This window comes from Puma concolor, chromosome B2, assembly GCF_028749965.1.
Source record: "Puma concolor isolate L17-30 chromosome B2, mPumCon1.1.hap2, whole genome shotgun sequence".
NCBI lineage: Eukaryota > Metazoa > Chordata > Mammalia > Carnivora > Felidae > Puma > Puma concolor.
Window position 1 is genome coordinate 112,113,631 of NC_141671.1, and position 26,257 is coordinate 112,139,887.

At 36.2% G+C, this 26,257-nt stretch overlaps 1 protein-coding gene across 5 annotated transcripts in view; it reads left to right on the forward strand.

The window, feature by feature from the left end:
• Window positions 1-269: 269 nt before the first annotated feature.
• HSF2 (heat shock transcription factor 2) overlaps window positions 270-26,257 on the forward strand; it is a 37,163-nt gene continuing 11,175 nt past the window's right edge. For 2 of the 5 annotated variants that reach the window (XM_086707712.1, XM_086707713.1), the window contains exons 1-9: window positions 270-573; window positions 14,383-14,491; window positions 14,628-14,755; window positions 15,622-15,746; window positions 18,618-18,693; window positions 22,263-22,324; window positions 23,455-23,542; window positions 25,312-25,460; window positions 25,871-26,110. In XM_086707712.1, coding sequence (XP_086563838.1) covers window positions 481-573; window positions 14,383-14,491; window positions 14,628-14,755; window positions 15,622-15,746; window positions 18,618-18,693; window positions 22,263-22,324; window positions 23,455-23,542; window positions 25,312-25,460; window positions 25,871-26,110 — 1,070 coding nt within the window. In that variant the 5' untranslated portion in view covers window positions 270-480. Of the gene's footprint in view, window positions 574-904; window positions 1,165-14,382; window positions 14,492-14,627; window positions 14,756-15,621; window positions 15,747-18,617; window positions 18,694-22,262; window positions 22,325-23,454; window positions 23,543-25,311; window positions 25,461-25,870; window positions 26,111-26,257 lie in introns of those variants that run through there. The other 3 variants (XM_025925436.2, XM_025925437.2, XM_086707711.1) reach the window with 3 other exon arrangements.

Sequence of the window (26,257 nt, forward strand, 5' to 3'; positions counted from 1 at the left end):
CTCCCAGCCACAGCTCATAAACCCAAAGCCGTTTCCACGTGAAACAACCAAACACAGTCCACTAAGCCTAAGGTCCGCTACAGTGACGGCTACTGCATAAAAGGCGAATAAGAAGGCAGCGCCCCCTTCTGCTCCCACCCCCTCCTCGTCTGCAGCACCCAATCGCTTTTCTTTGTCCTGTGGTCCGCTCCTGGGATTGGTCGGAAGCGGGACCGGCGCGGGACCAGTGCGCAGGGGCCGAACGCCGAGACTTGTCCGTCATGTGCGGCCGCCGGTCCTCCCAGCCTCGCTGCGCGCTTGGCGAGGCTGGGGGGCGGGGCTCGGGAGCTGCTGCGCCTGCGTTGTGGGCGTTCTCCCGGAGCAGCAGCTGCCGCCGCCGCCGCCACCACCACTACCACCACCACCACCGCCGCCGCTGCTGCTGCCACCGCCACCGCCGTGTTCGGGTGTAGAATTTGGAATCCCTGCGTCTGGTTAACAATGAAGCAGAGTTCGAACGTGCCGGCTTTCCTCAGCAAGCTGTGGACGCTTGTGGAGGAAACCCATACCAACGAATTCATCACCTGGAGCCAGGTAGGGGTGAGGGCACGGCGGCCTCCGAACCCCCTGACTAACCGCCTTCTCTCTCTCTCTCTCTCCCTCCCCTCACTCTCCCCCTCTCTCTCCCTCTCGTGGGGCTGTCTCTCGCGGCCTGCGGCTCGACGCCTTCTGCGCGGCCCGCGGCGCGGGGTGGCGGGGTGGCGCGGGCCCCGGCGGTCAGCCTAGCGAGGGACCCCTCGTATTGTTCGCGCGGGGAGCCGCGGGGGGTCCCGGCCGGCGCCGCTGGCTCAGGCCGCGGTGGGGGAGGGGCGGCCCGCGCCGCGGCCCGGGAGGCCCCGTAACGGTCCGGCCCCGTCGGCGTTCGGAACCGGCCCGGCAGGGCGAAGGCGGCCGAGGAGCCGAGGGCGCCGGAGCCACGTTACTGCACACTCATTCTCCGTCCTCCCGCCGGGCTCGCGGGTTACGAATCGCTGAGGGCACACGCAGCCCTGGGCGCGAGGGTTTGTCTGAGGAAACCTTTACCTCAGCGACCCGATTCTCCTCACTAAAAAATACACCCCGCTTGGCCCTGGGTTCTTTATGAGGAGGGCAGTCAGAGGGATACAGGCAAATGTTCAAACGCAGGTTACAGTTTCTCATTGGGTTTCGAAATCTTGTATAGAAAATGGTACAGCATTCTTTGGAAATTCTGAGCCATTTGTATATATAAACGGATTTTTGTGATTATTTTAGTAAAAGTGCTGTAATAGACAGGTGTTCAGTAACTTGGTGAGAAGCTAACATGAATCACTAAATTTCGCTGAACAGTTACTGGGAGAGTGGGATATGATGCCTTGACTATTGGTTTGATCCCAACTCCGCCACTAAACAGGAATGACCTTAGTCAAGCACCTTATCTTGTCTGGCCTAAGTTTCATCGTCCTTAAGATGAATGGGTTGCCTGGGTGATGCAAGACCCTTCCAGTTCCAAACACAAGATTCTAAGCAGAATGATTATTACATAAATAGTGCATTTGCGTTTGAATGCACTCTCAGGCTGTTGGAATCATTTTGTGAAGCGGAGTGGATTTTTCTTGTCTGTTTGGGGTATTTAGTTGTTTAGAGGGTTGCCGAAGAGTAAGTGAAAACTACCTTCACAGTGCCTGGCACCTGTTAAGTGCTGAGTAAATGTTACCTCCCTTCTTTCTCTCTTTTCTATTCCTGTCCTATTATAGCTCTCACTTTTACTTACTTTTAAAAGGGAGCACTGTGTTGAGTACATGGGAGTTTCTGGCTAGTGTTAACCCCATATTCTTTCTTATATTACTGTCATTTGTTCATTTCTTTATACCCCTTCTAGGACTTAATTTTTTTGAAGGTCAGTATGATCAGCTGGATGGTGTGTGTTAAGTATTTGATGAATTCTGTACAGTTGTACAAAGAAAGGTGAAAATAAGGAAGCCAGCCGCCAGCATACACTTAAAAATAAACAGATGTCTCATGCTTTTCATCAGTCAGAAGGATTAAAAGTTGACAGGGATGGATCAGCACAGACTGCTGTTACTCAGCCTTGTATTTATTAGAGATTGGACTGAGAGTCTCTCCCACCCAAGCTGACTTTATTATACGTTTTTGGCTTGTATGGTCATTTAAAAAAATAATTCTTATTTATCCCATAGGTCTAAGCTTATGTTTTACTAATTTTCTTATACATAATGGGACAGTTAAAATATAAATTCATTGAGGGCAGAGACCGTGTTGGTACCAAGGACACATTAGGTATTTAATAATGGTGAATCAATGAAATCTTTTGGGATATGTAATGGAAGTGGTAGGGATGATAAAAATAAAATTATGCCTGAAAAGAATCTTAGAGATAATCCAGTTTAGCCTCATCATTATATAGATGAGGGTTGAGGCTTAGGTTAGATTTCTTATCCATAATTACAAAGCTAGCCCATTATTGGAGATGGGACTCTAACATAGATTTTTGACCTCGCGGATCAGTCTTCCATCAGAAGCACTTCCCTTAATACACTTTGGCACAATATTTAGTTTATATCAAAATGTTACCCTTTCACAAGTCAGTGGACAATTCTGGATTAATGTTGTCTAGAGCTTAGCTTAGTTGCTTAGGACGTCTGTCTCTATTACTTTCCCATAGACTTTTCCAAAAGCAGTGTTAACAATGAAATGAAAGGTAAAACATTAATTAAACAATGATGTTAAATGGAAAAAAACTAAATAAGTTACTCTTTTAAAAGTTGCTATTTATGGTTGTTTCTGGTTTCCTTCAAATGTGTTTTGCTGAATTTCTGTCAAGGTAATTTAGCATTTATACTATCTGAGTGAAAATCATATTAAGACCTTTTAGAAGCAGCAGATGTTTTGGAAACCAGGAAATCTTTTATGCAATTTTTTTTTTTTTTTTTAACTTGTGGAAAATAATTTACTCCTCTAGCTTGAGAGTAAGGCAAGGGGGAAAAACTTAACCAACTACAGTTTGAAAAGCTTGGCTTAAGATTCTTGAAGACTTACTCTTAGAGCTAGTTTTTCTTGAAACTTGTAATATGATAAAAATGAAAAATGAAATAATGCCCCATTATCATGATTAATTATAGAAATATATGAGCAATCAAAACTATACTAAATGTGTTATTGATTCAAATAATAGAAATGTCTTTGGATCAGAGTGTCTTTAAGATATTTGTACATATTTTTTTCCCCATATTCTCCCCTTGAAAGTTTCTTTTTTCTTTTTTTAACATTTTCTATAACTTCAAAATTTTATATAGCTATTTTGGCTCTGGTAGGCAGTCTATTGCCAGAATCAGGGACAGAGATAGTACTGTTGGGCAACTTAAAGCTGTTTTAAATGTAACCAAGTCCTAAACAGAAGGCACAGGTTTAACTTGGAAGCAACTGCAGAAACTTGATATTCAGGGACAAGAGGTTGTAGAAGTTGGATGGAAGTTCTTGCCATTGATAGTGAGGAACAGTCTTTACTGTTACTGAAATTTGATAGTGTATGTCGAAGTGAAGCAGTTATAAAAGCAGGAAAGAACTGGAAGTCATTGTTTTATTAGTGTTGTTACCTTTGTCTCTGTTCATATTGTTTGAGAAGACCAAGAAGTGATTTCTGCTAGAGACCTCATACCCATCTGTGCCCTTTGACATTCTCTACTTCTCCATCTCTCTCAAATCAGTATAGACAAATCAGGAAATAGGAGGGAAATGGAGCAAAACCAGAATTAGTCTCCTGTTTTCTAGCTGTTTTGAATTAATTTGAGCATTCAGATTCTGATGTTTTGGTATCATTTTGAGCTTCCCAGAAACCATTGCATTATTACACTAAGTTGAAAACAAGAAAGCCACAGGTGTGCCCGAATAGGGGTAAAATCCACTTTAGATGAATCTACAGAAAAGTTGAAAGATTCATTGATGAGTATTTTCTATTTGTATACATAAAAGGGAGTGAACAAAAGACTCAGAAGGAATGGCTGGTGAACATTAAAAAGTTATGGACTGTTTTTAAAATGTTACAAATTTCTGTTCTGAAAAATGTTTTAGATTAGTGGGTTTAAAGTATTAGATTATTTAAGAATATTTTGGATGTTTTTAAATGAGTACCAATTTGAGCACTAACAACTGTTGTTATTTGGAAGCTTGCCAACCTTTATGGGTAAAGCCTAAAAAGAAGCTACCCATCTCTCCCACCTTACACAGTCAGTAGTGGCTTTCTTCCCCTTGTGAAATGTGTTGGGAGAGTTCTATGTTCTATTGTTTGAGCCTCACAGGTTTAAATGGCAGTAAGATGGAATTTTTGCACTCAGAGGTTATCTACTAATTGTAGAGTGGAGACTGAAGGAATGACATAAACAGAGACACAGAGTATGAGTGAAGGAGGGTTGTATGAGAGAGGGAGAGCACGTAAAAATATAAGCAAGGGGCATTCATCTGATAGGATCCAAGAGTTAAACTTCTAAAAAGATAATTTGGTCCACTGTGGCCAATGATTCATTTATTTTGTTACAAATATTTATCATGAGTATGTTATGACCAGCAGTGTGCTAGGTACTTGGAATTCATTCACTAGTGAACAAAGTGGCTTTATAAACCTTATATTCTAGTGGAGGACACTGATAATTAAAAAGTAAGCAAACACAGATAATATAATTTTAGTTAGTGGTAAGTACCATGAAGGAAATAAAGAAGGTTAAAGAGAGATAACAGTTAGGACTAAGTAGGAAACAGAAGTCACATAGTATAAAAGAAGGAAAGAATTACTTTTAAATATTTTAAACAGGGAAAATGTAGAATTACTAACTATATCAGAGGAATTGGAGTAAACACTCTAAAGAATATAGGGCTGGCAGTTATAAGAATATGACTATGTCTCACTTAATGGCAAAGAAACCACCGGTGCCACTTTAGTGGAACTTACTGGAAGCTCATCCTTCAGAACTTGTGGGAGAAATACTCCTTTAAGGCAGCAGTTTGCAAACTATTGCCCATGGTCCAGTCATCTGTTTTGTAAATAAAGTTTAATTGGAACATAACCATGCTCAATATATTTACATATTGTCTATAAGGTATTATTACCTGCAAGCCCAAAATATTTACTGTCTGACCCTTTAAAAAAAGGTTTATCAGTCCTTGTTCTAGAGCACCCTTGAAAGCTATTCGTGGGGACATGTCTTGCTAGAAATACTCTGGTTTGAAACCATTGAAGGGAGAGAGAAAGCTGAGGGAAGCTGTTGGCCTTCTGCTGCTGACCTTCTGTACTGCAAGAGCTAGGTGCTGGAGAATGTGCCTACACTGTAGGAGCCTGTCAATGTTGAGGAACCAGGAAATAGGAAGGAGAACCCCCCTCCTCTTATAATCTCTTTAGTATCTTCTATTGACAAAGCTTATCACCATGCCTTCAAGAAAAAGATATTTAAGGGACCCAGCCCCACGGTTGCAAAACAGACAATGAAAAATGAATTTGGAGCAATAAACTGATAACTAGCACATAGTTATCTGGGATTTGTGGGCATTTTAGGTAGATCGATGAGGAAAGCCTCTCTGAGGACATGGTGTTTGAGCAGACACCTGAACAATTAGGCCAGGCGAAAGAGAATGGCAGATGTAAAGGCTTTGAACATGGCATGTTCATGTGATTGGAGAAGGCCCCTGTGATTAGAATATCTTTAGAGAATGTGAGATTGAGGTTAGAAAAGTAGCAGGAACAGATGGTATAGGGCCTTAAGGCTGTAGTAAGAAGATTGGAAATCTAGGGAACTAGTTTGTAGATTATCACAGTTTTCCACTATGGTATTGAAAATAGTGTAGCTGAAAAAAAAATAGTGTAGCTGAGACTAGGGTATTTGCGGTGCAGATGTGAGAAGTTGTTGGATTTGGTATCTACTTTAAAGGTAAAGCAGCAGAATTTACTAATAAATTGTCTGGAGTACAGGAAAGACAGAGAAGAATTAAGAATGACTCAGATTTGGCCTAAACAAGAAGATAAATGATACTGTTTGCTCAGATGGGAGAGTATTCAGAGAAATGCAGGTAGAGATTCTGTTTGGCCGTATTAACTTTGATATTACAAATGAACACTAGTGTTACTTGAAAATTTAGCTTACATTTTGTTGACCATACTTATTCATATGACTACACCTAATTTCAAAGGAGGTAGGGAAGTTCAGTGCTAGGAAGGAAAACAGGAATATTTTTGAACAGTCTGAATGAGTTCTACACTCCAAGACATCCACGTGGAAATGTTGAATATGATGTTTGAATATAAGACACTGGCATTGGAGTTTGTGAGTGGTAAAGCCATGGGATTGGATGAGATCATCCAGGGAGAGAAATGGAGATGGAAGGAGCTAAAAGACAGGCCATTCTAATTTTTAGAGGGCAGGAAAGTAAGAAAAAGCTAGCAAAGGAGATTGAGAAGGAACAGTGCAATAGGAGAAAAACAAGGGAGTAAGGTTATAGTAGTTAATGGAAAAAAATGGTTCAAGATAGAGAAGATGGTCAACTGTGTCAAGTGCTATTATGAGTATTTTTATATACCTCTCCTGGTGTGTATAAGCAAGAATTTCTTTAAGGTATATATAGGTACCTATGTTGAAGAGTGGAATTGCTCGAAAATAAGATATGAACTCTTCGACCTGAAGATAGTTCAAATTGTTTTCCAAAGAGTAAACACTCTTATACTTAGCCATGCATGAGATTTTCCATTAATTCACATCCTCAAAACTTGATATTATCATTGTTCTTAATTTTTTACTGATCTAGTAGATGTAAAGTGTTCTCTCAATGAGGTGTTAACTTATATTTCCCTGATTACTAATATGTTCAAACACCTTTTCATATTTATTGGCCATACGTGTTACCTATTCTATGAAGTATGTGACCATTTTTCTATTGGGTGGCTTATCTTTTTTTTTTTTTTTTTAATGTTTATTTATTTTTGAGAGAGAGAGGTGAGTGGGGGAGGAGTAGAGAGAGGAGATACAGAATCTGAATTAGGCTCCAGGCTCTGAGCTGTCAGCACAGAGCCTGACATGGGGCTCAAACCCACAAACTGTGAGATCATGACCTGAGCCGAAGTTGGACACTCAATCGTCTGAGCCACCCAGCCGCCCTTTGGGTAGTTTATTTTTTAATATTTGTAGAAATTCCTTGTATATTCTGTATATACATTTTGGAGGTTTATGTGTTGCTTATATCTTCTCCTAGTTTGAAGCTTATCTTTTGATGAGTACAAGTTTTAAATTTTAGTATAATTTAATGTATTCATCTTTTTTGTTCATGCTTTTTGTTTCTTCTGGATGTTTTTTCTTACCTCTACCTCAGGGAGAGAAAAATACTTTTCCATTTCTCTTCTTTTTTTCCTGAAAGTTTTAAAAGTTTGCATATTTTGTGTAAGTCTTTAATTCACTTGGAATTGATTTTTGTGAGTGGTGTAAGGAATTCAGTTTCATTGTTTTCCATATAAATACTCAGTTGTCCTAGCCCCTTCATTGAGTAGTTCCTTCTTTCTGTGGTGATGTGTATTGCTACTTATGTCTTATAGCAAAAGTAACCAAGGTAGATACTGTGATTTTGTTTCTAGGGTCTCTATTCCATTCCATTGAACTTTTTTTTTTCTTCCCTCATTGCATGTCTTACTGTAGCTTTATACTGTCTTGCTTTTGGGAGGGCAGCTTATTCCTCAGGAGTACCTTGACTCTTGCTGGTCTTTGTTCTTCTGTACGTGTTTTAATATTTTTCTTTTACATTTATTTATTTTTGAGAGAGACAGAGCACAAGTAGGGGAGGGACAGAGATAGAAGGAGACACAGAATCCGAAGCAGGCTCCAGGCTCTGAGCTGTCAGCACAGAGCCCAATGTGGGGCTTGAACCCACGAACTGTGAGATCATGACCTGAGCCGAAATTGGATGCTCACCCAATTGGGTCACCCAGGTGCCCCTCTTCTGTATGTGTTTTAAATTAAAGTTCCACCAAAGAAAATCTGTTGGGATTTTAATTGGAATTGCATTGAAACTAAATCAGATTAGGGAAAATGGAAGTTTTTATGATATTGAATATTCCCATAAACAAGACATGTTTTAAAATTCATTTTGTTTAATAAAATTATGTATTTTGGGCACCTGGGTGGCTCAGTTAGTTAAGTATCCAACTCTTGATTGCACGTCAGGTCATGATTTCACGGTTTGTGAGATCTTGAGCCCCACGTCCGGCTCCGCCTTGACAGTGTGAAGCCTGCTTGGGATTCTCTGTCTCCCTCTCTCTGCCCCTCCCTTGCTCACGCACACGTTCTCTCTCAAAATAAATAAACATTAAAAGTTTTTAAATAAAAAAAAATAAAGTTCTTTATTTTTTGGTAATTGGGTCTTGCACATCTTTGTTAGATATTCTTCGTAGGTATGTTAAGACATTGTAAGTGGAAGGGCGCCTGGGTGGCTCAGTTGGTTAAGAGTCTGACTTCGGCTCTGGTCATGATCTCATGGTTAATGAGTTTGAGCCCCACATCAGGCTTTGTGCTGACAGCTCAGAGCCTGGAGTCTGCTTCAGATTCTGTGTCTCCCTCTCTCTCTGCCCCAATCCCGCTTACACTCTCTCTGTCTCTTAAAAATGAATAAACATTAAAAAAAAGATGTTGTATGTGGTATTCTTTAGTTAAAAGTACATTCTGGCTGTTGCTGGTAGTTAGAAATACAAATAACATTTGTATGTTGATAGATAAACCAGTGGGCTAATCATTTTACTCATGTGGGTCTTTTAAGTGTACATCCATGAATCTGTGAATGATAGTTTTGTTCTTCCTTTCAGAGCTCTGTACCTCCAATTTTTGTCTTTTTTGTGTTGGTAAGACCTCAGCATGTCAAATAGAAGCAGTGATCACAGATCACTTTTTCTTATTTTTAAAAGAAATGTTTTTTATATTTTTCCCTTAAGTTTACTAGCTGTTAAAATTGAGAATTTTTAATTTATCTTTTTGTTGTTAATGTCATACTTATGACCCTTTCCCCTCTCAGTCAATTGCCAGGGAGGAGGATACAGGAAAAAAGTTGATTTTGGTGAGTTAGGAAGATGGATTTAATATAGACAGTAGGTTGAGAACATGGTGAATTAAAGAACATTATGCAAAAATGTTAACAGTTGAAAAATCCAAGTGTGAAGTTTGAGATGGGGCAGAGATATAGATGTGATCATTTATAATAAAACATCATATTTAATAAAGTCAGTACATTGCCTAGGAAAAGAGTGTAAAAGGTGTCATGATCAAGGATAGAAACCTAAAAAACACACTACCTTTGATAGGTGAAGAAAATTGAAAGGAAACATGAGAGAGGGGAGACCTAATAGTATTTAGTTTCAAAGTCAAAAGAGTAGAGTATTTAAGGAGGAGATTGTCAGTAGTGCCAAATGAAATGCCACAAAGAGGTGTGGGAAGATCAGGACTGAAAAGAAGGCATTGAATTTGGCATTTGACATTTTAGAAAAAAATAGTTTGAGTAGAGTGAGGGAGAATGAAACCAGTTTTTAGCAGGAGTAAGTAGATAGTACTAAATTGGAGAAGGGGGCTTTGAAATAAATTTAAGTTTTGCAGTGAAGGAAAAGACAAATGGGGTGAATAGATTGAGAGGGCAGCAAGGTAAAGTTTTTTTAGATAGGAAAAAACATGCATTTTTAATTTTAATAGTTATTACCTAATAACCAATTCTGATTATCATCAAACTTTAAAAATTTTGCCAATCTACTCAGCTGGTTAAGCGTCCAACTTCAGCTCAGGTCATGATTTCTCGGTTTGTGGGTTCAAGCACCCATCAGGCTCTGTGCTGATAGCTCGGAGCCTGCTTTAGAGTCTGTGTTTCCCTCTCTTTCTGCCCTTCCCCTGCTAGTGCTCTTTCTCTTTCCCTCTCTCAAAAATAAACAAACATTAAAAAAAAAAATTTCAAATTTTGCCAGTCTAATAAGAGGAAATCATTATTTGTTTTGCTACACAATTATAATGAGATTGGGCCTCTTCTAAATTTTACGTTGGATTTTTCATCTTACTGATTTTTTAGAAATTTTTAATGCAATTAACTGTCATAAGTATTTAAAATATTTTTATGTTAATTTTCAACTTTATTGAATTTTTTCTAACTCTTAATAGTTATGTTTAGTTTCAGACACAAATAGTAGAAATTCAAACAGTGGTTTAAACAGAATAGAGATGCATTTTCCTTTTAAGTCTGAGGATACCCAGTCACATTCTGGTCTTTTCAGCCATACTTAGTTTCTCTACCTCAGGGTTGCTGAAGCTTTAGTCATTAGCTTCAAGTTCCAAGCAGGGATATGGGATATAGGGGTTTGACACTTTGAATCTTTCCCCTTTTAGAACCTTTTCTGGAAGCCCCACTGAGTCCATTCTATTTATATCTTAATTGCCAGGGGTATATTTGGCTGCCTCTTTTTGTAAGGGGGACTGAGAAATGTGGTTGCAAATCAGACAAAATTGTGATTCTGTTCATAACAAAGTAGAGGATCATTCGTGTTTTTCCAGATGGATCTCTTTGTTTTTAAGGGTAAATAGTGTTCCTGTGTGTGTGTTGTGTGTATCAGTTTCTTTATCCATTCTTCCATTAAGGGACACTTAGGTTGTTTCCGTATCTTGTCTATTGTAAATAATGCTGCAGTAAACATGGGAGCACAGATAATGCTTTGAGATACTGATTTCATTTCCTTTGGGTGTATACCTAGGAAAGGGGTAGTTGCATCATGTGGTAGTTCTATTTTTTATTTTTTTGAGGAAACTTCATGGTGTTTTCATAATGGTTATACTGATTCACATTACCACAAACAGTATATGAAAGTTCCCTTTTCTTCACATCCTCACCAACACTTAGTTTTTTGTTTTTTGTTTTTTTTTTTAATAATTGCCATCCTACCAGATATGAAGTAGTACTTCATTGTGGTTTTGGTTTTCATTTCCCTGATGGTTAGTGATGCTGATCACCTTTTTATACACCTGATGGCCATGGCCATTTCTGTATCTTTGGGAAAATGTGTATTTGGGTTCTTTTTTAATCTGTTTGTGTCTTTTTCTTTTTTGGCTGTTGAATTGAATGTGTTCCTTACAAATTTGGAATATTAATCCCTTATCACATATATTGCTTACAGTTATTTTCTCTTATTCCATTAGGTTCTCTTTTTATTTTGTTTTCTTTGCTGTGCAGAAGCTTTTTAGCTTGATGTAGATGTTAGCTTGACTATAGTAGTCCTTTCTCTATGTGTATAAATATATTAAATCATGTTGTACATCTTAAAAATATACAATTTTAGCTTTAAAATAACAAAAATCAAAAGGAGTTAGAGAAATTTGGGAATAGGGTAGGCAGCTAGCAGTTTCCATGAATAAATTATAAATTCTTTACCACTATGGCTTCTACGTTTACTTCATACTCCCAAAAGCATGGTTGTGAGCTTTGAGTTAGCATTGAGCAGTGAGTTAGCATTGAGCTTTTGTTTTTTTTCTTTCCAAAGGGAAAGTTTATGAAATCATCCTTTTTTCTCCAGATTTTCCCCCTGATATGAATGCTACTTGTACTTATTACACATATAATTATATTCATTATTATATGTTATTATATATTATTATATAATATAATATATTGTAAATATAATTCTCAAATAGATTTGCTTATGCTTCTGTTCTCTCTAGTCCATTTTTTCTTTTTGACCGTCTCTTTAGTACAAAACTCTTGTAAACACTAATCCTTTCACCTTTATAGGGTAAGGTTAACACCTCTCTTCTCATTGTTTTTAGTATTTTCTTGCCTATTGTTACATAATTATTTTACAAGTGAACTTCAGTACCTAATATTTGGTTGTGTTAGCATGTTTTCACCTCGTCTCCAAAATTTTCTTCTTAAATGAGAATTTAATGTATTGGTTAATTAGAGAGAATTGACAGCTTTACAGTTCTGTATTTGTCCCTCTATAGTTTAATGTTCTCATAAACATTGTGTATATTTTTAAGACTTATTTTTAGGTATGTGACTTTTTTCTATTGGAATCTTTCTATTATTGATTTCTTTATTCTATTTTAGTTTTAAATTGTTATGGTAAAATGTACCTAACATAAAATTAACCATTTTACCTATTTTTAAGTATACAGTTCAGTGGCATTAGGTACATTTACAATGTTATGCAGCCATTGCTTCCATCTGTCTCCAGAATGTTTTTCAACCTACCCAACTGAAACTTTGTACCTTAGACAATAACTCCAAATCCTCCCTCTTCTTAGCCCCTAATAACCATTTTGTCTCTATAAATTAGACTATTCTAGATATCTCATATAAGTAGAATAGTACAATATTTGTCCTTTCATGCTTAGTTTATTTTATGTAGCAGGTCTTTAAAGTTCATCCATGTTGTAACACCTGTCAGAATTTTCTTCCTTTTTTTAAGGCTGAATAATACTGTGTGTATATACCACATTTTGTTTGTCCATTTATCCGTCAGTGGACATTTGGGTTGCTTCTACTTTTATTTTTTTCAATGTTTATTTATTTTTGAGAGAGAGAGCGCAAGCAGGGGAGGGGCAGAGAGAGAGGGAGACACAGAATCCAAAGAAGTTCCAGGCTCTGAGCTGTCAGCACAGAGCCCAGTCCGGGGCTCAAACTCACGATGGTGACTGAAGCTGAAATCAGACACTTAACTGAGCCACCCTGGTGCCCCAGGTTGCTTCTACCTTTTGACTTTTGCAATAATGCTACTATGAACATGGGTATACAAATATCTGTCCAAGTATCTGCCCCATTCTTCTGGATACATAGTAGAATGGTAGGATCATGTAGTAATTCTGTGTTTAATTTTTTGAGGAACTACCATACTGTTTTCCATAGCAGCTCTACTATGTTTTACATTTCCACCAGCAGTGTAAAGGTTTCCAGTTTCTCCACATCCTCTAGCATTTGCTTTCTGTTTATTTGGTGTTTTTAAAAATAATTGCCATCCTAATATTGTAAAGTGGTGATTGTGGTTTTGGTTTTTATTTCCTTAATGATTAGTGATGTTAGACACCTTTTTGTTTATTGGCCATTTGTTTATCTTTTTTGGAAAATACCTACTCAAGTCCTTTTCCCATTTCTGATCGGGTTGTTTTCTTTTTGTTGTTGAGTTGTAGAAGTTCTTTATTACAGATATTAACCCCTTATCAGATACACAGCTTGCAAATATTTTCTCTGATTCTGTTGGTTTCCTTTTCACTCTATTGATGGTGTTCTTTGCACAAAAGTTTTTAATTTGAGGTAGGCTTGTTAGTCAATTTTTGCCTTGCTGCCTGTGCTTTTGGTATTGACCAAGAAATCATTGCCAAATCCAAATAAAGCTTTTTCCCTTAAGTTTTCTTCTAAGATTTTTATAGTTTTAGGGGTGCCTGAGTGGCCCAGTCAGCTAAGCATCTTCTGACTCTTTATCTCAGCTCAGGTCTTGAGCTCAGGGTTGTGAGTTCAAGCCCAACTTTGGATTATGTGCTGGGGATGGAACCTACTTTAAAAAAAATTTGTATACACACACACATACACACACACACATATATAATTTTTATAGTTCTATTTCTTATGTTTAGGTCTTTGATCCATTTTGAGTTAATCTTTGCATATGGCGTAAGGTAAACTTTGTTCTTTTGATGTGAGTATCCAGTTTTCCCAGCATCATTTGTTGGAAACTGTCCTTTTCCCATTGAATGGTCTTGATGCTCTTGTAAAAACTCTTGGGCTTTATATGTAAGGGTGTATTTGGGGGCTCTTTATTCGATTGATCTTTCTGTGTTTATGACAGTATCATACTGTTTTGATTACAGTATTGTAAGTTTCAAATTATTTTTTTGGTATGCCAGAACACTAGTGACTTTAAATATTAATTAGTAACCAGATATCTTACTGAATTCTTTTACAGTTTTTCAGTTGATTGTGCAAAGATATGTCTGTTGCAGATAACAATAAAATATGACTTCCTCTTAAATTTTACCTGTTTTTGTCTAATTACATTGGCTTTAAAATAATGTTAAATAATTATGTTGGCTACGTATAGTATTTCTTTTCTTGTTTCTGATTTAAGGGAAATTCTTCTCTAATATTTTGCCATAGTGTATGATATAGCTTTTGGTTTGAGACATACTCTTACTAAACTTCTGAGGTTGACATTAAAAAGCTTAATTACAGTTTGGCACTTAATTACAGTTTGTTTCTTGTTGCTGTTAATAGGAATAAAATGTTGATCTGAAAGTGTCATAGAAGGACTGCCCAGTTTTGGGATTCATATGTATCACCTCTTAGGACTTCAACTAATTGACTTTTTGTGTTGTTTTTCAGAATGGCCAAAGTTTTCTGGTTTTGGATGAACAAAGATTTGCAAAAGAAATTCTCCCCAAATATTTCAAGCACAATAACATGGCAAGCTTTGTGAGGCAACTGAATATGTGTGAGTATGGATAGCAGTTTATTTGGAACACTGTCATCAATGGATTAAACCATTTTATTCCCATTAGGTTGATAAGCAAAAAGGAAATCTTTTACTTTGGTCTATTTTAGTAATCGAAATTTTTACTCTTTTTCAGATGGTTTCCGTAAAGTTGTACATATTGACTCCGGAATTGTAAAGCAGGAAAGAGATGGTCCTGTTGAATTTCAGCACCCTTACTTCAAACAAGGCCAGGATGACTTGTTGGAGAACATTAAAAGGAAGGTGAGCTATTGTTAATGTGACTTATTTCAGGCATTACCATGTAGCATCTTTGGCCAAGACTTAATATTTCACCTGTTGAAATTAAGAATGTACAGAAATACACAGGTGTTCCTTGTTGGGATGACTTAGATTAATAAAGCTTTCATTATTTCACTCTATTTTGTATTTTTTCTCTGCAGTCAACTGTCCTGAGGGCTTAGTCTTCAAATACCTTCTAGAGGGAAGGAAAATCTTTACATTCTGAGGATTGAGGAATTATCCATATTGGGATGGTTCACTCCTTCTAATTTAGCTTAAAAATGTAAGCTCCTGCTAGAATGTCCACTCTCTGGAGGGCTTTTTCTTTAATTCACTGCTAAATATCCAGTGTCCAGAATAAGTCGCTTGCATTATAGTAAGCATTTAATAATACATTTTTAAATGAATGGTATCTTTTGCTGAAATAAAATATTTTACTAAATCCACAAAAGAGAGGGGAGAAAAGAGCTAATGGACCATGAAAGAAAATGGGCTAGTGTGCAGCTGTTACTGCATAAATTTAATTAAACATGGAATGTGATAATAAAGAGGCTTGAAGAAATTACAGTGAGTTTGGCGAAATAGAACCAAAAAAAAAAAAACGCCCCTAAGTTGTTCCTGTTCTTAGAAACTTTTCCACGTTTAAAAAAACAAAAAACAGATTGATTATTTCTTATTCTTTCTCTTTGCAAAGCTATGAATTTTATTCTTTTTATAGCGTCCTAACCTGAGCGTTTTGGAACTAAATCTAATTTCCTGAATGGGCTACAAAACTTACTTATAATAGGGAAACTTTGAATTACGAATATGGTGTTTAGTATTTGATTTCCTGAATTTGCTTTCAAAAGGTTTCATCTTCAAAACCAGAAGAAAATAAGATTCGTCAGGAAGATTTAACAAAAATTATAAGTAGTGCTCAGAAGGTTCAAATAAAACAGGAAACTATTGAGTCCAGGCTTTCTGAATTAAAAAGGTAAAGTATTATTTCCAAATATAATCTTAATATAGGGGCTGGTGTTTATATTTGTGTGTTGGGGGTTGGAGGTTAGTGCTTTAAGTACTTAGATCACATTGTTGAAACCAAGATAAAAGGTCATTTTTCTGTAAGTATTGGTTCCCTTTAATTTTGATTTATAGCCCTTGACTTTACCTCAATATTATATTTTCTTAATGGTGATCAAAAGAATTTAGGGCAGTTAAAACAACATGATGCACGAGTCTCACTGATGAAATAGTAGATCTTTAAATTGTTGTAGGAAATATGATTCTACTTAAGTTAGATTTCTTATGATGTTCATACACATGAGGGCACACAAAGCATAAAAAATTCTACATGTGTTACTCATCCTTTTTTTTTTTTTATGGTGGTTTCATAAGACTTTTCTATGTGGCCCATCTCTTAGGAAAAAATAGGACAAAAAATAGGGAAAAAGGACACATGAGACTTGGCCTACTTGGTATTTATTTTACATAGACGTGGTAAAGTGTTATTTGAATCTTTTATCTACCGAAACATGCTTTTGCTTTATTACAATTTTTGGCACCATTATTTGCCACAGTAACAACTTATATGTAGAATAGATGTACTTCTTAGTAAGTAAAGATTTTTTCTCTTATCCTAATAGGTGCCAAGGTCTTGAGAGTAATTTAAGTTTTATGTATTCTCTCCCATTTCAAGTGTGGGATTAGTTCAGCTGTCTTAACTCACGTATCTTCATTAAGAGAGTAACCTTGGATGCGATTCCCTTTTTTGAATAAGCCTTAATTTTAAGATGTCCCATTTTGCATCTATTATTTAATCATCCCAGTTTATTATATGTGTTTTGTGTCTGCTGAGGTACCTTTTGACCCAGTTCCTTGAATCTCAGGTTTAGCTCTTAAGGAATGATCCTAGATTCATCCTATCAGTTTTAGAGGTAACCATTCTTCTATTTATGTTTTAGTAGGCAAATAGATGATAGTATCTTTAAATATTTGAGTCTGGGGCACCTGGGTAGCTCATCAGTTGAGCGTCTGACCTTGCTCAGGTCATAATCTCGTGGTTCATGAGTTTGAGCCCCATGTCGGGCTCTGTGCTGACAACTCAGAATCTGGAGCCTGCTTCGGATTCTGTGTCTCCTTCTCTCTGCCTCTCCCCCTCTCATGTTTTCTCTCTCTCTCTCTCTCTCTCAAAAATAAACATTTTAAAAAATGTGTTTAAAATTTAAATATCTGAGTCATAAAAAGTACTCTAGTTATTCATTAAGTATTAAAGAAAGTTTTGGTTTCAGTACCCTCTATGTGTAAATCCAGTCCCTTTTGTAATAGTTTGGCTTGAGGAAGATGGATATTATGGAAATTAACAAGAGCAAAAATGAGAGCATTTAATAGGTAGATTATCTTTCATGCCTTCTCAGTGTTATCATTGCTGCTAACATTTAATAGTTGCATGTTTAATAAAAGTAGTCAATGAAGGAAATGAAGTTACTACTAGGCAAGTTATTGATTTGTCATATATTTAGACATGCTTTAAAAAAACTTGTTTTAGTGTTTCTGTGCTTGTGTTTGAAACAGATTTTAAGGTAGACAGTTTTAGAATCTGATAGACTTTTAGATCGGCTTCAACATTTACTATAATAAATTACCTGTGTGGTTTTAGGCAAGGCCTCTCAATTCTTGAGTCTCCGTGTCCTCTTCTATAAAATAGAGTTAATAATTCCTTTCTTGACTGATTTTAGAGAAGTTTAAGAAATACACATAAAATGCTTAGCATAATGCTTAGAGCATAGGAAGTGCTGGGTAAATGTCACTTCTTTTAAGAATTCTTTTCTGGGGCGCCTGGGTGGCTCAGTCGGTTACGTGTCCCAGCTTAAGCTCAGGTCATGATCTCGCGGTCTGTGAGTTCAAGCCCCGTTTGGGCTCTGTGCTGACAGCTCAGAGCCTGGAGCCTGTTTCAGAATCTGTGTCTCCCTCTCTCTCTGACCCTCCCCTGTTTGTGCTGTGTCTCTCTCTGTCTCAAAAATAAATAAACGTTAAAAAAATTAAAAAAAAAAAAAAAGAATTCTTTTCTAAGGGTGCATGGGAGGTTCAGTTATTTAGGTGTCCAACTTCAGCTCAGGTCATGATCTCACAGCTATGAGTTTGAGCCCCACATTGGGCTCTCTGCTGTCAGTGTGGAGCCCGCTTTGGATCCTCTGTCTCCCTCTCTTTGCCCCTCCCCTGCTTGTGCGTTCACGCTCTCTCTCGGTCTCTCAAAAATAAATAAACATTAAAAAAAAATTTAAAAAAAATTCTTTTCTAAGCACAAGTCCTAAATTCACTTGGTAGTCACAGTTGAAAGGTTGTTTTATTTTTTAAATAAGAAGTAATGAACCATATTGTCAGAGAAGTAAATTGCCTACTACTATATGGATGTAGGCATGACTCTTACATTTTTGTGTTTATATTGCCAACAGTAGAATGTACTATAGTTATGAAAGGATGATTCTGCGGCTGTGTCAAGATAGTTGTTATTTTATGTAATCGAACCAACATTTTTCTAGTCTCAAAAATAATAGTAAAAGTTCACTGATACTCTTTTTTTTTTTTTAATTTTTAATGTTTATTTATTTTTGAGAGAGAGACAGAGGGAGTGCGAGCAGGGGAGGGGCTGAGAGAGAGGGGGATCCAGAATCTGAAGCAGACTGTCAGCACAGAGCCCAACGTGGGGCTCAAACCCACGAACCGTGAGATCATGACCTGAGCTGAAGTTGGACGCTTAACTGACTGAGCCACCCAGGTGCCCCAAAGTTCACTGGTATTCTTAATATCTTCATGTCTGGCTTTCTGAAATTTTTTTTTGTTTGTTTCTTAATAAATGATGTAGTGAGAATGAGTCCCTTTGGAAGGAGGTGTCAGAATTACGAGCAAAACATGCACAACAGCAACAAGTTATTCGAAAGGTAAGCTTTTTTCCACCATGACTATAATCTGCCTTTGTTTAATTTGTGTACCATTTGTAACCTAAAAAAGTGTGTTGAATAGTCAGTGATTGATTTTAATTTCTTATATATTGGGTGCATATAGAGTAGTGAAACTCTGAAGTCAAACAAATTAAATTGTGTTATATTTTCATTTTAATAAGAAACACTTCTTACTAGCTTAATATGATTGTTCCATATTCTCAACTAAAGTCTTATTAGCTTTATAGCCTGATATAACAACTTTAAAGATACTTTATTTTGGGGAACATAATTAATATGTTACAAATTTCTTAACATTTTTTACTATGAAAGATAGCCTTACTGTGTGGGTTCGTTATTTTTGTTTTTACTATTTTTTACTTGAAAAGGTATGGATGTGATCTTGAAAGACAAATGACTAAAATTTTCAAATCAGTTAACCAGAATATGAGTTCAAAAAAATGAATTATCAGTGTATGCCATTATTAGTTTCTGCAGAAAAGCAGTTAATGTAGTGTGTTATAAAATAAATTCTGTATTTTAGTATCTGAGCTGAAAATTACTGGGAGAACTGAAAAATCTCTCTGTTGCATTGTGTCCTTGTGATGTAGTCTTTTCATATCAGCTTTCATATGTTAATAAGAGTTGAAGCATAAAAGTTATTAAGGCAGCTATTTTTTGCTCATGAGTAAACTAGACTCTGAAGTTTAAGCAACAGGTTTTGGGTGGGGGAAGGAAGGGTGGGAGGTCTTCAGCTAAAAATAGAGTTATGACTGACTGGATCTGGGTCTAGTGAAGCAAGCTTAGAACAGAGACGAATGGTTGCAGCCTTTGGCCTGTAGTCAAAATAGATACACTAGGTTTTCCTTTTTGTTTTTTTCCAATCAGTATGCAAGTGAACGGTTGATTGTTGAATTCAGTTCTAAGTGTTTAGTCTGAGTGCATATATTTTCAAAGCTTCCCTAAAGGTGATTCCAGCATGCAACCTTGTTAAGAATACCTGATTTAAAATGACAGATATATCCTAAGCTGTACTTTATTTTTAAAATATCTTAATTTTTCTCAGAAAATAATGTTTTAGTTAAATATTAGCTTATAATACTACATAGCTTTTTTTTTTTCCCTTAAAGTCAAAGATAGTTGGTAAAATACTTAGTAAAATTTCAATTTTTCATGGAAGTTGACATTCTGTCTGCTCAAATCTGAGTTTGAATATTTGTGGTTTGGTGGAACTAGGGAGTTTTCATAATGCTGGAGTTGGTTCATAAGTTTGCCATTTACTCTTTTGTCTTGGCTCAATTGGAATAGTATATGTGAGTTACTGGTATAGGTGCCTGTTACAGGACAGGAAAATAGTACTGGTTGTAGAACTTGCCAGGTCCAAAAGTTAGAGGCTGTAAATACTGTAAATGTTAGATGACTTCAGCAAACAAGCTTTGTACAACGTGATGCAGAATTGTCATGAGAAGGGCACCTGGGTGGCTCAGTCGGTTAAGCGTCCGACTTCGGCTCAGGTCATGATCTCACGGTCCGTGAGTTTGAGCCCCGCATTGGGCTCTGTGCTGACAGCTCAGAGCCTGGAGCCTGTTTCAGATTCTGTGTCTCCCTCTTTCTCTGACCCTCCCCTGTTCATACTCCGTCTCTCTCTGTCTCAAAAATAAACAAACATTAAAAAAAATTTAAAAAAAAATTGTCATGAGAGAACTAAGATGAACAAATTTCAGAAGAAATTTAGCCAGTGATTCATGATCTTATTAATTCAACCACTAATGTTTTTAGAATTTTTCTATAATACTTATTTATAAATTAACAAAAACAATTGAGGTCAAATTATTTCATTGATACCTTTAAGCTTAAATTTAAGTTGTCTTCTCATCAGCCATCAGTCAGCATTTTCTTTTGAATAAGGTTAGTGACTAACTTCCTTTTCATAGACTCTAATGCAATCTAATTCTTCATTTAAAATGTCTATATTTTTCTCCGTGGAAAAGTTCATTTTGATTCTAAGGAATACTACTTAGTATCCCCCTTTGGGGGAGAGCACACAATATTAAAGCCATGCACATTTCTAATTGACAATTCTGTATTTTAGTCATATAATTACATTTTACAAAACTTATAGAGAACTTCCTTGCAAAGAGTCTAAATAGTCCTCCACTCACTTTTGGCCTTTATTTATAGCCTGTCAGTAATATACTGCTTTTCATAGTTAACCATGTGATTCTCATCTTTCTAGCTCCTTTGGGAAATTGACAGTAAATTTCAAAGCACACCCCAAGCCAAGCACACTACAATCATGTCAGTGTCACCTGGAGGACTTGCTAAACATACATTGTTGGACCCCATCCTCAGAATTTCAGATTCAGCAATTCTGGAGTGGGGCTGAGAATTTGTCTAATACTGCTGGTCCATGGACTACACTTTTTTTTTCTTTTTTTTTTTTTTAATTTTATTTATTTATTTTGAGAGAGTGTGCATGTGAGCTGGGGAGAGGCAGAGAGGGAGAGAGAGAGAATCCCAAGTAGGCTCTGCCCTGTTCTTGCAGAGTCTGAGACAGGGCTCAGTCCCACAAACCATAAGATCATGACCTGAGCCAAAATCAAGACTCAGAAGCTCAATCAACTGACCCACGCCGGCGCCCATGGACTGCACTTTAAGAAACATTGTCATAAAATGTGAAATATTGTTTACCTGTCTTGATTTGTTTAGTAGTTTTTTTCCTTTTAGATTTAATCCAACTCAGAAGATTAAACCAGCTTCTTTTGATTAGCAGTGTGTGTGTCTTGGATATTTAAGAGGAAAACCATCTAAAACAAAATCTTTACGTTGTTTATTTGAAAAAAGCATATGTATTCTAACTTTAAAGAAAAAAGCATATGTATTCCAACTTTTAAATTGTGAATTTATTTTTGGATAACCTCTAACTGTATTTGGGGTTTATTTCTGTTGCTGTATAATTAGATATTTCATGGCAATATTTTGTATTAAGCAATAATTTTTCTAGAATCAACCAATAAGCGTTTTCTACCTTGAAAATTTTATGCTCTATTCTGAAAGAGCTGGCAGTTTCTTTTGCCTCTAATTTTATTACCCAGTGCAAGAAAAATGTTGCCAGTCACTTTTTTTTTCCCCATCATAATCTTGAAAGAATTTTAAGTAGAAAGTTGGGATCTGTATCCAGGCATGCTTAGTACTTATCACCAAAACAAATAAGTGAATTGAATGTTGGATAGATAAATGGGTAGGTGGGTGGGTGGTTGGATGGATGGATGGATGGATGGATGGATGGATGGATGTAGGTAGGTAGGTAGGTAGATGAATGTCTTAAGCATCTTGGTATTACAGGTAGCTGCAGCTTTCATCACAGGTTATCCTTCTGCTTGGAAACTGTTAAATTTCTTTAGATATCAATTGTAAGATGCACTCAGATTACAGATATGTTAATATGTGAGAAATTATGTGACTTAGCCTTAGCCTGTAGTATTTGAATTAATTTTGTAAGGTTTGTAATATGCACTAATAATTAAGAGTCTGCGATGGAAACTTTTTTGTTTATATTTTCCTTTTAGATTGTCCAGTTTATTGTTACGTTGGTTCAGAATAACCAACTTGTGAGTTTAAAACGTAAAAGGTAAGATTTTGTGGTAAAGCACTTTGACTTATTCATGGACAAGTAAACATTTTAGTGTTTAACATGAATGGCCTACATTTGCTTAGAGTATGCCTGTTGTCCCAGATGCACAGTACTTCCTTGTTAATTTATACTCTCAACATTTCAATACTAGTGGTATTTCCTCCTGCTGTCATCCTGCTGATGTTTTTGAAAGATAAGGTAGCCTAAATGGCCACTTTAAACACACATACACAGTTAATGAAGAATCCATTTTTATTCACATTAGCATTTTAATGTATCATTAGATGGCCTGAATGAGGGAAATTTAAAAAACAGGTCATATATTGAAAAAAAATAAAAAAATTTTTACTTGATCTCTCTTATCTTTAATTCACTAATAAGGGATTTAAAAACCTATATATTGAATGTAGCTTGTGATACCTATAAATGTTAGTAACTGCCGTTGTTACCACTAAAGCTTAAGGATAATGGATAAAGGAATAGTTGGAAAGCAGATAAAGATCTTGTAAGGCCATATTTTAGCAAAGCTTGTTTATGTTTACAACTTAGGCTGTGGCCTTAACTCTGCTTCCACAAACTAGTTCTCATGATATTACCTATTTGTTTTTTTACTATGTAAGTACAGTTCATAAAGAGTTATTCAGTCAGCAGTGAAGTATATCCAGAGAGACTAGTTTATTATATTTATTTTAAGAAAAATAGTCCTAAACACAGTCATCCTCTATTTCTATTCCTAAGATGTGACCATTTTCTTTAAAGAATTTTTTTTTAATGTTTATTTATTTTTGAGAGAGAGACAGAGAGAGACAGAGTGTGTGCAGGGGAGGGGCAGAGAGAGAAGGAGACCCAGAATCTGAAGCAGGCTCCAGGCTCTGAGCTGTCAGCACAGCACCCTACGTGGGGCTCAAACCCATGAACTGCGAGATCATGACCTGAGCCAAAGTTGGATGCTTAAGAGACTGAGCCACCCAGGCACCCAGATGTGACCGTTTTAAGAGTTCATTGTGTATGATTAATAAATTTCTTATTAAAGTGTGTATGTTCATGTGAGGGTAAATTATTAGAAGAATTTAAATTTCATGTTATGTTTGCTTCACTGAATTTCATGAATATCTTCTGATTTTCAGGCCTCTACTTCTAAATACTAATGGAGCCCAAAAGAAGAACCTGTTTCAACATATAGTCAAAGAACCAGCTGATAATCACCATCATAAAGTAATTTTTTGGTTAAATTCTACTTTATATTTGTTATTTCAAGCCAAGTTTTATTGTAGCAGTATTTCATTCAGAGTTTAGTGAATAATAATCTGTGTGCTTATCCTCCAGCTTATTAAATCATGACATTTTTAATTTTTGCTTTAGATTTTAAGAAATAAACCATTGTAAATATAGTTGTCTCGTTTGCCTGGTCCCAGGTTTGTTTTTCACCTTTTCTTCAGGCTCTCCTAGATAATCACTGTCTTGAATTAGAATTTATCATCACCTTGGTCATTATATGTGTGACTTCTTGAACAATATTTGGTATTATTTTGCATGTATCTAAGTTTTATATAAATTACATATAATTTTGCACATATCTTTTTGCATTGTAACTTTTTTCACTTGGTTTTTCTTTTGGAGATTTATTAAATATTTAGTTAATCTCAACTATTATATTGAATATTATATAATGTAATTATGCATTCATCCATTGGTTATTTTAAGTTTCCAGTTTTTATTATAAATTGCATAGACTAAGACCTTTTAGTCTAGCAATTTCAAAACGTGTTTCTGTTTACCTTTATCTTTGTCATGGGTTCTCTGGATCATTTGTCGTTTGTCAAACTTACATCCATTGGCAAATCAGTCTAGCTCAGAGTCTGGACTTTTTTTTAATATCTGATTTTCATTGTTACTTTCAAATCTTGGAATTCTAAATACTGCTTCAGATTTATTAATGTACCAACATTTTTTTCTTGAGCAAACCATAATTAACATCTGGTTCTTCCCACCACTGTTTCTAAATAAATAAACCTAACTGTTGTGTTTTTAGAATTAAAGACTCAACGTAATGGATGACGATTTAAAAAAAAAAATTTTTTTTAATGTTCATTTTTGAGAGAGGGAAAGAGACAGCTTGAGTGGGGGAAGGGCAGAGAGAGAGGGGGACACAGAATCTGAAGCAGGCTCCAGGCTCTGAACTGTCAGTGCAGAGCCCAATGCGGGGCTCGAACTCACAGGCCGTGAGATCATGACCTGAGCTGAAGTTGGACACTTAACTGACTGAGCCACCCAGGCGCCCCTGGATGACGATTTTTTAATTTACCTAGATTTACATATTTTTAAGTACTTTACATCTTTTGCCTCTGATTTATCTACTGTTAAAATTTACAGATTTTTGCGTATGATAATGACTTTAGTTTGCTTTAGAGAACTGAATGTATTTTTATTAAGTACCTATGATCTGAATATATCTGTAGCTGAATAAAAAAATTGTTGCTGAAAACAGGCTGACATTTAACTGTGGAATAGCTGAAATGTTTTTTTTTTCCTATTAATGAAAGCATTTAATAAGAATAAACCATATGTCAAATAGAGTAGCTGATAAAATAATCCTCATCAGCACAGTGGTCATCTGGTTATGCTTGAAATTCCTGGTGAAGTCTTAGGACTTTTTTTTTTAACCCTTTGGATATAAAAAAATACTGTAAAATTTGAAGATCTTTCCATAGAATCATTCAGAGGCATGTCACCTTCAAGAATTCTTACAGTAAAAGAAATAAGTAGATGAAGTAACACACTTCATACCTCTGTGAATTGGTGCTAATAACAATTAGTATATAAGTCCCATCAGGGCAGACAGCATAACTGTTTTGCTTACCATTGTGTATCCTCAATGTTTAGTAAATAATGGGTGTCTAGTTAGCACTTTTTAAATAGTATGCTGTTCAGTAGACAGTATAATTTCAAATTTTGATATATATTGTCTCCGTGATTTTTTTCAGGTTCCACATAGTAGGACTGAAGGTTTAAAGCCAAGGGAGCGGATTTCAGATGACATTATTATTTATGATGTAACTGATGATAATGCAGATGAAGAAAATATCCCTGTTATTCCAGAAACTAATGAGGATGTTATATCTGATCCCTCCAAGTAAGGAGATTATGAAGTAAAATTTGTGAAAATATTGGTTACTTTTCTTATCAGAAAGCTAAATTCAAAACCACTTTATTCTGTGAAAAACTATTGTCTGACTCATATCTGGATTATTAAACCGAAAAGCCAAATTATTTAACCACATACTATCCTCTCAGCAAAGACTCCCAACAAAAAGTGATGAGAATTCTCATTTTTTAATTGTGGAGTTAAATGTCTTTAATTGATCCTTTGTGGTTTTGTATCATATGATAAATCAATATTTGTGATTAAGCTACTCACTCAAGAAACTTAAGCCTTTTGATACATGTTTTGGAGAGAAAGTTTTCATGAAGAATGAATGGACAGAATGGATTTGTTGAATTTGTTTGAAAATGTGATTGGTTCTTTCTTACATCCTGATATAGCTGTAGCCAGTACCCTGATATTGTCATTGTTGAAGATGACAATGAAGATGAGTATGCACCTGTCATTCAGAGTGGAGATCAGAATGAACCAGCTAGAGAATCCCTAAGTTCAGGCAGTGATGGCACCAGCCCTCTCATGTCTAGTGCTGTCCAGCTAAATGGCTCATCTAGTCTGACCACAGAAGATCCTGTGACCATGATGGATTCCATTTTAAATGATAACATCAATCTTTTGGGAAAGTAAGTGTTAACCTAGATGTTGTATGAGCCTATTTGCTTTCATTGTTTACTTCACATGTTCTGTTTCTCTTTTGGCGATCTTTCTTTCACATTATGAACCCATATAATCTATCTTGTTTTGGCCACGGCTGAGCTCTGCAAATGTTA